The sequence below is a fragment of the Elephas maximus genome, chromosome 24 (genome assembly GCF_024166365.1).
Source record: "Elephas maximus indicus isolate mEleMax1 chromosome 24, mEleMax1 primary haplotype, whole genome shotgun sequence".
NCBI lineage: Eukaryota > Metazoa > Chordata > Mammalia > Proboscidea > Elephantidae > Elephas > Elephas maximus.
In genome coordinates this window covers 29,097,657-29,111,247 of record NC_064842.1, presented here as the reverse complement: position 1 = coordinate 29,111,247, position 13,591 = coordinate 29,097,657, and the positions used below count along the sequence as shown (strand labels likewise).

Genomic DNA, 13,591 nt, shown 5'->3' with positions numbered 1-13,591 from the left:
AAAAACTTTTTACAAGGTATATGCTAAAGAACAGTGAGTGATGAGATTCAAATACAAAACTGAGCTATGAACTACAGAGACTCAATTTTTGAAAAGCAATTCTTAGTTCAATGATTCCTATTATTTTAGGCAAAAAAGTTAACTCAGTTTCAGGTTTTGTATTAAAAAAAACAGCAAACCCATTGCTGCTGAGTAGATTCCGACTCCTAATGACCCTACAGGACACAGTAAAACTACCCCACTGAGTTTCCAAGGAGCAGCTGGTGGATTTGAACTGCCAACCTTTTGGTTAGCAGCCAAACGCTTAACCACTGTGCCACCAGGGCCCCAATAGCAAACTAAAATAATATGAATTACTATCAGGAAGACTGATAATGTATAGCTTCTGAGAGTAAATCATACAGAATGTATGGACATGTATACTCACCAATGAAAGGTTTTTAGTATATACTAATTTTTACCAAGAAGGAATCCAGAATAAAATTCTCGTATTAAAATAATGAGCAAAAAATAAGATCTCTTAGAATTAGTTAGTGGTAAATATACTAAAAACCACTGAACTGTACACATTAAAAGGGTGAATTTTATGGTATATGAATTACATCTCAATAAAAAAAAATTTTTTTAAGATCTGCAGACCTGTAAATGCTGGGTAAAAATCACTAGTTTATTGGGTAAATCTTAACACTGTCACTGTAAAACCTGTGTACCAATAAATATGCCCTAACAAGAATTATTAGTAAATCTTCTTTTACTATATTCTTTTTCTCAATGGGGAAAAATAATAGCAAGAAAACTGTTTTTGTACTGTAACAGCTGCACACCTACTTTTCCAGGTTATTGGAAAAAAATTGAGGGGGGTACTTCTCCATAATTTCAGGCACTTTATTCTTTAAGCAGAAACAAACAAAAATCCCTGCACACAATGGGTAAGTTATAAAGGCAAAATTTATACAATGATCAAAGGAGAAACAAAAGTTAAGCTAGAAGATGATAATAATCAAAAAGAAAAGAAAATCCTGAATTTATTAGAATTAACTTAAAAGTAAAATACAAATAAAACTCAATATAAAGGAAAGTGTCAAAAATAATCAATTTTGGCATATCTAGGGGAAGATTAACTGCTGTGTGGATTAAGAGTTGTTTAAAGAAAACAAAGGCAGCGATTATACGGTTGCAACAACAGAGTCCTGGGAATCCTAGGAAGAGACAATTTTATTCATCTTTGTATGGAAATAAATTATAAATGGCAATTAGAGAACTAAAGGGCTTTTGCTCTCCCATTTAATGAAGACTTTTTTTCAAAGGAGTAATGGAAGAGGAAATAAAGGATAGATGAATGACATCAAGATCCAAGTCGACTTTGTTGTAGAAAATCACTCTGAAGAAGAAGAAAGAACTTTAAGGAAGTGCAATTAAGCAGATGGGCATTTCAAACTGAGGTATTTAACTGTTATGCTTCCACACCAAGATTTAAAAATACCAAGAACATTATAAAGTCTCTTGTCAGTGAGAATGACCACAATATTGAGGGGGAAGGAACAGCAAGCAAAAACAAGATCACACAGAGCTGGACTTCATTTCCTACACTAGTAAATCTTGACCTTTTGTTTACCTTTGTACTTTGCAGATGCAAAACACAATCCTAACAGTAAATCTCTCATTGCACACACAGATTGTCGAGAACCACTTAGACTCTTTGTTGAAGAGTCTGTAGAAAGCAAGGATCAACTTGAGCAGTGACAACTGCGTGTTTTATGCTCATACGCAAGAAGGGCTAAGAAACACGAACAGACTTTTAAATAGATCATAATTTTTAGTCATTTTTGTAGATTAATCTATGTGATACTCTATAAATTATCTTATTTGTTTTTATACTTCTGGATGACATTTGTAGAAAGGTAGGACTATATCTAAATATTAGATTTGGATTGTTTTAAAAAACAAACGAAAGCTTTTTTCTATTAATTTTATGGAAATGTTACTTCAAAAATTCATAAGCCTTTTCATAATACCACAAAATCTGCCCAAACTTTCATAGATAGATACCATTAAGTATAATTTTATACTTAATCTAAATGAAATCATATTCCACTCATCACATGATGATGATATCTAATACATACTACATACTAAAGAAAACACTTTAAAAGAATATGACCTTGTTTAATCTTCACAACAACCCTATGAGATAGGTAATGCTATTATCCCAATTTTACAGATGAGAAAATTGAGGCATGAAAAAATTAAGTAACCTGCCCAAGGTCACACAGCAAGGAAGTGGCAGAGCCAGGATTCAAACCCAGGCCAGCTGGCTCCAGGCTCTGCTCTTAATAACTAAGTCCTATTACTACTCTCAAGAGCTACAGAATTAGAAATCATTGCTAATGAAATAATTTTACATTAAATACACTCCATCTCACTGCTTGCCATCAACAATCATAGTTAATTAAGAGTTAACCATAGAATTAACTTAAGGTATAACTTAATTTGTAAGCGCTTTCCTGAATAATTTATGGCAACATAATAGCCCTCTGGAAAAACCTGGACACAATCACAGTAACATCTAATACTCACATCAGCACCCTTTCTTACTAATAATGCCATCATACATTTTTCATTTATTTTTCTTTCTGGTTACAACAGTCAATGTTTAAATGTCCTATGTAGAAGATTAATAATAATCATCAACCCGAGTATCCTACAAATCATTACTTCACCAAAAAGCTAAGTCACCAGTCAGAGAATTAACCCACCCCATAATTAAAGAAAACATTTTTTAAAAAATACAGAGTTATGCGAAAGAAAAATGCATGGAAGCATAACAAGTATAGCAGGAAAATGAGTAACATTAAATATTTTTTTCAATGCAAGGATTAGTCTTCTAAACTTCTACCTTCAAATGAGTCCTTAATTATTTACTGTTTAAACTACTTTGGAAAGTAACCGAAGCGCTCTATCTAAACAAAAAAGAGTCAATCAATTGAATGGGAAAAGGCTTATGGAGCGAAGGCAAGTTCAAGTCTTAGTCCCTTCCTTCTGTGCTCCTTGGATTAGTAACTTAATGTCTCTAAGACCGATCTCCCCAGTTTTCAATAGGTATAAAAATAATGCCTATTTTCGTGGGTTTGCTTTGAGGCTGAAATTAAGTAGTGAGAAAGTGCTTACCACTTCTATCTCCAAAGCTCCACTACAATTAGATTTAATACCCAATTCCACATATTGAACAAAAGCATTTACTTACACTAAAGCTTTTAACAATCCAACTCAATATTTATTTTTAATGAAGTGATTCTGAGAACATTTGGGCTTAGCCATATCAAAATTTTTAATCAAGATAAAACATTCAAAATTATTTTAAAAATAACCTCCCAAACCCAAACCAAACCCACCGCCGTCGAGTCGAATTCCGACTCATAAATAACCTACAATAGATTAAATTAAAAATTACATTCTCCTGTCCCACTTCTTTCAAGTTCCTTCTTCTGCTTCAGAGAAGCAACTCCTTTTAAGGCTTTCAGCTGTTTCTCTGGTATTTGTTACCTTTTTTCTAAATAAAACGTTATGCTGGTATTTCTTGATTTATATATTTTAGACATTGTTCTATTCACTTCCTCTTCTTATGAGGACTTAACTTCTATATTTAACACACTTCACCACCCCTCCATCCTGCTAATGTAGCTATATCACCATTTTTTAGTTAAATAATCACTGTTGAAGACTATATAATACTATTAGCTAAAGGCAAATACGATTTTATGATTACATTTCCTTTCTTATATAATGTTTTTCTAAAATTGCTATATGCCTATTTTCTTTTTCTATTTGTTATCACTGCATCTTTAATTTTCCCCCAATGGTCCATTACATCACACAATCAATCCCTCCTTTTTAAAACTTTCACTCCTCCATTCTGCATTCTACTGCCCACTAACACGTAGTATTATTAATGAGAAGTCTGAGATCATTCTGCCTCTCAGTCCTTAGCAATAAATTCTTTTTTGTTCTGGAACTGTTTGAAGACTGTTTCTTTTATCCCTACCAGGTGCCCTTGAGATAGTTCTGACTCATGGTGACCCCATGTATGTCAGAGAACTGTACTGCATAGGGTTTTCAACGGGTGATTGTTAAGAAACAGATTGCCAGGACTTTCTTCTGAGGCACCAATGGGTGGACTCAAACTGCCAATTTTTTGATTAGTAGCTGAGCATTTTAACCCTCTGCACCATGCAGGGACTCCCTTATTTATAACTAACCAAAAAAAAAAAAACAAAAAAAAAACACCCATTGCCATCAAGTTGATTCCAACTCATAGCAACCCTGTAGGACAGAGTATAACTGCTCCATAGGGTTTCCAAGCAGCAGCTGGTTGATTCGAAATGCCGACCTTTCAGTTACCAGTCAAACCTCTTGGTTCTGTGCACCTTTTTACCTTGCAGCCTTTTAGAGCCTAGATACATTTCACTGAAAATGATTTGTTAAATATGCAGAATGTATCAGTACTTTAAGGAGGCATAAAAATAAGTAAGGCAGTTCCTGCTGACAAGGAGAATAAAATTATTAGGAATGGAAAAACAAGCACTATAAAGGTAACAAAAGGTGAAATCTTGTCTATGACATTGGATAAATGCAAAGAATTTGGGGCAGTTCAGAGGAGAGAAAAACATGTCTGGTTTCAAGGAAAGAATGTGGAAGCACAAAATGGTTCACACAAAGAAGGAAGCATTTCTGTTGAGACTTGAAGAATGAGTAACACAGAGATTTGGAAGGAGGCATTCAAGACAGAAAGAAAAGCAGGATATCAGGAAACAAGGGACATATTCAGGAAATACTGACTAGTCCCATTATGACTATAGCGTCAAGACAAATGTAGGGAGAAATGGGAGGCAGATACAGCTGTTAAGGTTGGATAAGCACTGAGAACCTCTATCACCATGCTAAGAAGTCTGAAATTACTATAAAATCCGGCTAGCATTTTGCAAATTACAACTTAAAAAATAGCAACTATTAAGAGAATGTTAGAAGAAGAAATTAATTCAGGTTCAACTAACAGTTATTAAAATGGACTTACATATGATTAGATCTTCTTCCTCTATTTGTTTTCTTTCCTATGACTGGAGTGCCAAAATGTTCAGGGTTGGTGAGTGGTAGCTGGTCTAATGTCTGTGGGTAAGAACATAAAGCCATCAAAAGTTATTACTTTGCAAATTCTTTTTTCTTTTTAAACCAAGTCAACTTAAGAATATGCTCAGATTTTAAGTATAAAACTTTCTCCAAGAAAGACTAAAATGCAACTTGCCTAAAGAAAACTCTAGTTTCAAAGATACCAGAATAAAAACGAATAAGCCCATTATTGGAAAAAAAAAAATATTGAAAATAAATGTAGTTGTTCTCCCTAGATTATTTCATTATCTATTTGAAGGTTGAAAGATTTCTAGGAATGAGTAAAATATAAAACAAAACAATCACAGCTCAGTGGAAGCACAGATGTGAGAGATAAGACACCAATCTGTAAGGAGCTAAGGCCTAGATTGAGTCTAACTGCAACTCAAATTTTCCTTTCTACATAAGGAATCATAATCCATAAAACAGAATTCTTATTAAAGACCAGAAACAAAAATCATTATTATTAGCATTAACATCAATTGCTTGAAAAAAGGCTTCATACACTATACTATTTTGCAAATATTTTCTGCAATAAACCTTATTAAAGAAAATTGTAAACATTCATTCAGTTTTTCTCTATATCTAGTATTTTAACTTCTCTTCCTTTTTAATCTTCAGCATCCAATACTGTGCTTGGTATGTAGGTAACAATCAGTCAATGAGAACATTTCTTTTTGGTTATAAACTGGGCAGTTCATATCCCTTCGCCCCTCACCCCCATACAAAAATAATGATTTCTAGGCAAGGGATTGGTTGATGGCTAGAGGCAGGAAGAAGAAAAAGGAATTATGTAATGATTCTCTTTATTTCTCAATATAAGACACTTCTTTGATTCTTTTTTTAACTGTTTCCTGAAAAGATTTATAAATCCAAAAAGTTTAGGTATTAAACTCAAGAAGCTATGATATCCCAACTGATTTAATTCTCTAAATATCAATTTTAATAGTATTCCTACTCTCTTCATTTTCCACAGATGCTCTTTTTTTTGGATACCTAAATAGAACAAAAAAAAAAAATTTTTTTTTTTTTCTTTTAAATAGAACCTGTGCGCTCACAGATAATTTCATGAACTCCAGGGGGGCTAGAGATTCCAGGAAAGCCATCAAGGTGGGAGTGAGGGTGGGAAACTCTTTAGGATAAAAAGACTTCTCAAAGTTACAAACCAAGGTATTACATCAACTTAGGTTTAAACCATCAACTTAGGTTTAAAGATCAAACATTCCAACACAAACTAAGGTTTTAAATAGAAAATTTTAACTTTTATTTTAAAAACTGAGATAATTTTGCTGAAATGATGACCTAAAATGTGAAAACAAGCATATTAACAATCCTAAGAATATATGTAATGTATGTAAATATATTAAAGATACTTATCCAAAAACTAGCATGAGACAATAGCACAGGAAAAAGGTACTAGCCACAAAAGATTAAATGAAGGCTGATTCCTTCAAAAGATAGACAAAAATCACTAACTTTTGTAGGGCAAAATCCCTTATCTTTTGAACTTAGTTTGTAGGGAATCTAATCTTGTGCAAAGTATCCTTAAACCAGGCACTCCAAAAAAAAATATCATTTGCAGGCAAAAGCTGGTCCAAACACAGTATATGCCAAACAGAAACTTCTCAGAAGTTACTTGTCATTAATTATGTTTAATGGCAAGTATGCTTGTCGTAATTATGCTTCTCAAGGGGACTAAAATTTCAAAGTGCTATATTTGGTAAACAAGGAAAATAAATTAATCTGGATTCACTTTCTGCCAAGCTAACAGATGGACTAAATGTGGGGGGGGGGAAAGTAATGCTGCTCTCTTGAAAGCAGAGATTTCTACTAACACTGTGAGTTCTATTTTCAGTATCTGTTAGTCATTTCACTTGTTACAGGAAAGAAAACATCCAGGATTTCTGAAGAGTTGTCTAGGAATCACACATACGAATTTTCAAATAAACCATAGTCTCGTCATAGTGTGGAATGAAGAGTCAGAACATTAAGAAGCATATATCTTGCCCATGGTCTCTCAACCCATGTTCAGGTAAGCAGGAGCACCTTTATTTACTTCAAGTGATGGCAACAACTCAGGGGAGGGCAGAATTTGTCTTGATTTATATTAAAGAGCAAAAGCTAGAAACTCCCAGGAGCAATATGAAAGAATTCAAGAAAGGGGTAAGGCATCACATACCAGTATTTTAATTTCCCTCCAGCAAAACATAAAAGTGTACACATTCATGGAAACACAGCAAACCCGATCCTTTTTGAAATTATTTACTCATATTACTTCTGCCTATATAATACAATTGTCTTATGAACCTTTCCAATTTATAATTCTTCTGCTAAAAACAAATATAGTATTTCAAATATTTCTCAGACCTAATAAACAAGACTCATGCCTTCTTGTAAAAAAAAAATTCTTGTAACAGATGAACAATTAAATTAAGAGTCTTCAAGAGCCCATACTCACTGACTGACTATAAATGTACACATAGTCTAACTAAAGTAATGAAATTATTCTAAGAATTACATAAGCTTAGATAAATCTGTGAAACATCTCACAACATGGATGAATCTGGAGGGCATTATGCTGAGTGAAATAATTACAAAAGGACAAAATATTGTATGAGACTACTACTATAAAAACCCATGAGAAGGTTTACACACAAAAAGAAACAATCTTTGATGGTTACGAGGGAGGGGAGGGGTGAGGATGGAAAGACACTAAATAGACCATAGATAAAGTGGTAACTCTGGTGAAGGGTAAGACAGTACACAATACTGGAAAGCCAGCACAACTTGTACAAGGCAAGGTCATGGAAGCTTCATAGTCACAACCAAACTCCCTGAGGGACCAAACTGCTGGGCTGAGGGCTGTCGGGGCCATGACCTCGGGGAATGTCTAGCTCAATTGGCATAACATAGTTCGTAACGAAAATGTTCTACATTCTACTTTGGTGAGTAGCATCTGGGGTCTTAAAAGCTCCTGAGTGGCCATCTATTTCACTGATCTCATCCCATCTGGGGAGCAAGAGAGAATGAAGAAAACTACAGGTTCCACCAGACTGAGTCCAGCACAACCAGATGATGCCCAGCTACCACCACTGCCTGCTCTGACAGGGGTCACAATAGAGGGTCCCAGACAGAGCTAGGGAAAAATGTAGAACGAAATTCAAACTCACAAAAAAAACCAGACTTACTGGTCTGACAGAGACTGGAGAAACCCCGAGAGTATGGCCCCCGGACAACCTTTCAACTCAGTACTGAAGTCACTCCTGAGGTTCACCCTTCTGCCAAAGATTAGAAAGGCTATAAAACAAACAATAATACACATAATTCGACCATTATTCGAGACTAAATGGGCACACCAGCCCAGGGACAACAATGAGAAGGAAGGAAGGGACAGGAAAGCTGCACAGATGGAAATGGGGAACCCAAGGTCGAGAAGGGGGAAGTGTCGACATGTCACAGGGTTGGCAACCAACGTCACAAAACAGTATGTATATTAAACGTTTAAAAATGAGAAACTACTTTGCTCTGTAAACTTTCGCCTAAAGCACAATTAGAAAGAAAGAAAAAGTAAAATTCCATCAACTGGAGAGGAACAGGACTCAGGTAGAACCAAGCCAAACAGTATGAACCATAATCTGGGAACACCAAGTAGTCTTGTAAGGCAGAAGTACAGGAACATGGTAGAATATGAAATTTGAAAGATAAGCAAGGATCATAATATAAAGAACCTGTATTTAAAAGATGTCTCAAATCTGAGTTTATATCGAAATTCAATCATTCAATCAAATATTTTCAAGTAAAACAAAATAAAGTGTAATAGCTTAATATTATTAAAATGTCCTCAAAGAAACACTGGTCTAAATGGCGACTAAAAATCAAAAGCCACTGCTGTAGAGTCTATTCCAACTCATAGCGACCTTATAGGACAGAACAGAACTGCCCCACAGCGTTTCCAAAGCTGTAATCCTTACAGAAGCAGACTGCCGCACCTTTTTGCTGCAGAGCACCTGGCAGGTTCGAACAGCAGACTATTATGTTAGCAACCGAATGCTTAACCATTGTGCCACCAGAGCTCCTTAAATGGTGATTATAAAAAAGAAATCACAGTTCTGCAACACAGTGCATTAATTAATATTTATAGACCGGACTAGAGAATATAACACCATTTATAACAATGTATCTTATTTTTAAAATTCTGAATTGCAAACTACTGACTTACAAAGCTTTGTGATCCCTCCACTCAGTAATTTAACAGCATGTTTTAATTTAAGAGCATGACTTTGGACCTAGAAAGTTCTGGTTTGAGATCCAGCTCTGAACAATAGCTTACTTATGTGTAAACTGGAGCTAATAATAGAATCTACCTCCTAATGTTGTAAAACTGGAACGTTGGTGGTGCAGTAGTTAAGAGATTGGCTGCTAACCAAAAGGCTGGCAGTTCAAATCCACCAGCCACTCCTTGGAAACCCTATTGGGCAGTTCTACTCTGTCCCATAGGGCCGTTATGAGTCGGAATTGATTCAACAACAATAGTTTTTAAGGTTTAATGTTGTAAATGATATAATGTATGTAAGGCATATAGCAAAGTCCCTGGCAAATTCATGCATTTCATTTATTCATCCAACTAATATTTATTCAGTTTCTACTCTGGGCAGTGTAGTGATGAAGCACTACGGCTGCTAACCAAGAGGCTGGCAGTTCAAATCCACCAGGCGTTCCTTGGAAACTCTATGGGGCAGTTCTACTCTGTTCTATAGGATCGCTGTGAAGAATCAACTTGACAGCAGTGGGTTTGGTTTATTTCTTTTACTCTGTGCCAGGCACCGTTATAGAAACTAGAAACCAAGTAGCGAAAACAAATTCCCTGCCCTTGTGACACATTCTAGTAAGAAAGGCAGATAATAAATAATTAAGTACATATCAAGTAATGTTAAGTGCTATAAAGAAAACTAAACCAAGATGATGAAGAGTAAACGAAGGGACTATTTTAGAAAGGGTAGTCAGAGGTAAGGTTTCTTTGAGTAAAGGCTGTAGTAATGCCAGATATTATTATTAGTTAGGGACTGCATGTAGTCCCTAATTATGACACAGTTCAAACGAATTACAAATCAGACATCTCTTTTCTCCAATTACCTAAAAATTAAAGGAGTCTATGTAACAGTTGCTTAAAGATAATAATTAAACAAGCCCACTGTACTTTGTAGACAAGTGCTAAAATATTTTAGACAAAGAAGAGAGAACCTGGTGCTCAAACAAAGCCTTAAAGAGGCTTCACAGATTACATTATAATGGTATTACGTACTAACAAATTTTCCTGATTAACATGAAAGTATATCTATCTGAGGGGAAAAAAATTGCTCCCTTTAATACAACATTCAGACATAATGATTCATTCAGTGATTACTTACTTCACTTTCAGCAAAATGTCTCTCGCCTTTCAGGCACAGTGAAGATCGTCGAAGTGTCTTCTCATCTCCATCATCGAAAACTATGAGAGGAGATAAAAATGGAAGCTACTGAAGAGTTCTTCAAAGATTAACAAGATGATATAAATTATCATTTAATTTCCTGAGTGCAAATAAAGCTTTTTGTTTAAAAACATTACATTTAAAATTCAGTTTACATTTTATGTTATCTAAGGAACAACTTCAAATATAAAGTACTAGACTATCTTTTCTAATTCCTAGCCAGAAAGAAGTTAATATGTCTAAATTTAAAACACCTTCTTTGAAACAGGAAACACCAAAAAAAGATGCAACCATTTCAGGAGGAAATCATTTAAATCCTAATTAACCTAATTAACCCTTCTCAAGATGGTAAAGGAAAGGCATAATTTCCTGCTGTTCGGTATCGACAGATTTACCTAAGAAACAGAAAGTAAAAAATGCACCTAGAAAAAGACTCTGTTTTCATTATTGAGAGCAGGGTTTCTCAAGTTCAGCGCTAATGACGTTTTATACCAGATAATTGTGGTGGGAGCCTTGTCCTGTGTATTGTAGGATTAGCAGCATCCTTGGCCTCTAACCTCCAGAAATCAGCAGCAACCCCACTCCCAGCTGCAACAACCAAAAATGTCTCCAGACATTGCCAAAGATCCCCTAGGGAGCAAAACTGCCGTTCACTGAGATTTAAATCAGTGAATTTAAAACACAGAAATGTCTTGACAAATCTGCCATAAGTTTACACATACAAATATATGTATACATTATAACATATGTACATAATTTTATGATATACAGGTAGTCCCTGACTTACAACATATTCGAGTAATGACGAACCACACTTATGGCTGCCATCTCGGCAATGTTCAAACTCCAACAACATATGACAACTGAACTTCACCTACGCCCAACAGCCCTTACGACTCTGAGTTCACTGGAGACCAGGCCTATAGCATGAATCTTATTTAGCATTTGGTACCATAAGAAGCATCAGTTATTAATCTGAAATGAGGTATTCAACTTACATCAGAACCGACTTATGACAGTCATCAGAACTGATTCCTGTCATAAGTCAGGGACTACCTGTACTATGTTCCTCAGGAATCATAAAAAAGAGTGTGTCTCTATTTTAAATAAAGTTGCCAGCCCTTGAAATTTAGAAACCACAGTTTTTGCCCAACTACCAAAATTTTACTCAGTAATATTTAGCACATTTAAAAAATATTATAACTAAGTTATGCAACAATAAAAGTGTCATATTTTTAAGACTATCACACATAATTACCATCTAGGCTTAATACATAGAACTGTTCAGTTTTGTAAACCACAATGATTCAAATGTTTTCTTATGTCTCAAAATCAAATTTCCCCTCTCTCTTCATCAGGTTTTTCCTCATCCCACAAAAATACAAACAAAACTCACCTATGCTATTTCAAATTCTGACATTTTACTCAAGTGTTTACTCTCATCTTTTGGCTATTAAAGAGTAAAAATCAGTCAATAAACAATACTGGGATAATTGGTCATCAATTTAGGAAATAAACATTAATTATTTTTAATCTAAAAATATTATTTCAGACTGCTCAAAAAAATACACTAAAGGTGGAGTAAAAAGTTATTTGTAAAACTTAAAGAAGTCAAAGAACCTATTAGAGAATAGATTAATAATACTGATAGAAGGAAGGCCTTCTTAATCAAGATTCAAAACTAGAACTACAAAGGAAAAGGTGACTATGTGAAAATTAAAAGCAAAGATACTGGGCAAAGCAACAGGAGAAAAATATTTGCAGCTTAAGACCTTAAGTAGCAAAGGGTCAATATCCAGAATATATTTAAAAAAAAAAAAAAATCGCATCCTACAAATATTAAGAAAAAGATAAACCACCCCAAGAATGAAGAGGGGAGAACAGGAAGAGATGATTAACCACCAATTCACAACAACTACAGATGAAATGATGTTCCTTTCCATAAGCATGTGAAAAGATATTCAATCTCACTAGTAATCATGGAAGAGGCACATTAAAACAAAAACAAGATACTCCTTTGTGTCCAGTCTGACAAAAATTTAAAAAGGTTAATAACATCAAATTTGGCAAGGGCTAGGAAAACAGGTATACTTATATACTGTTCACTGGAGTGTAAATTAATACTTTTTAGAAAGTGATTTTATTTGATACTAAAGTTATAAAAAATATATTTCCCTCAACCTGTATCTATTCCTTAGCATATATACTTGAGAAATACTAAGATAATGTGCGTGTACAAAGACATACCATCCGGCATTGACTGTAACAGAGCAAAAGAAACTGGCAATATCATCACTAAGAACAAATAAACAACAGTACATTGAATATTATGAAATAAAATACTACAGTTGAAAGAACTTTTTCTAAGATATATTTTAAGTGAAAAAAACTAGAAATTCATTTGTATAACATACACATTAAATAATTTAAAATTATGTTAAATGTATGTACATATTCATTAAAAAAAATTTTTTTTTTTTTTTTTGAAAGATACAAACCCATAACATATCAGCCAATAAAGTAATAATGTCTACTGCATTAGGGGAAGAGGTGAATCAAGGAACTTTTGTTTCATTTGTATTATTTTAAAGTAAGTTTTATTTGTAATTGAAAATAAACTTTTAAAAGAAAATTTCTTCCCTTACCTACAGTGTACCAACTTGCATCTGTTAGTTTATTGATGACAGCTTCCTGATAAGCACCATCAAGATTCTTTACTTCGACAATAGCGCCTACCTAAAAAGCATTTTTTTAAAAGTTAGGAAAACTCTAAAAATAAATGAAGAGAACATTGTTTTCTGTATGTATGTTTAAATGAGGCTTTTTCCCTCTTAGGGTATATCCTATGATTTACTTTTCTTTTCCAGTAATTCCTAATAACAAAAGACCAGGAGGTTATAAACAAAAATAACAATTAACAAAAATCAAATCTTTAACTTGTAGGTTAATCAATTCAGAAT

At 34.2% G+C, this 13,591-nt stretch overlaps 1 protein-coding gene across 5 annotated transcripts in view; it reads right to left on the bottom strand.

Moving 5' to 3' along the window:
• ARID4B (AT-rich interaction domain 4B) overlaps positions 1–13,591 on the bottom strand; it is a 185,072-nt gene that overhangs the window by 67,726 nt on the left and 103,755 nt on the right. For all 5 annotated transcript variants that reach the window (XR_007515305.1, XM_049868572.1, XM_049868571.1 and 2 more), the window contains exons 5-7: positions 13,277–13,367; positions 10,572–10,651; positions 5,072–5,163 (exon numbers count right to left, since the gene is read on the bottom strand). Coding sequence is in view for 4 of the 5 variants with exons in the window: in XM_049868572.1 (XP_049724529.1) it covers positions 5,072–5,163; positions 10,572–10,651; positions 13,277–13,367 (263 nt within the window). In the remaining variant the exon portion in view is untranslated. The remainder of the gene's footprint in view (positions 1–5,071; positions 5,164–10,571; positions 10,652–13,276; positions 13,368–13,591) is intronic.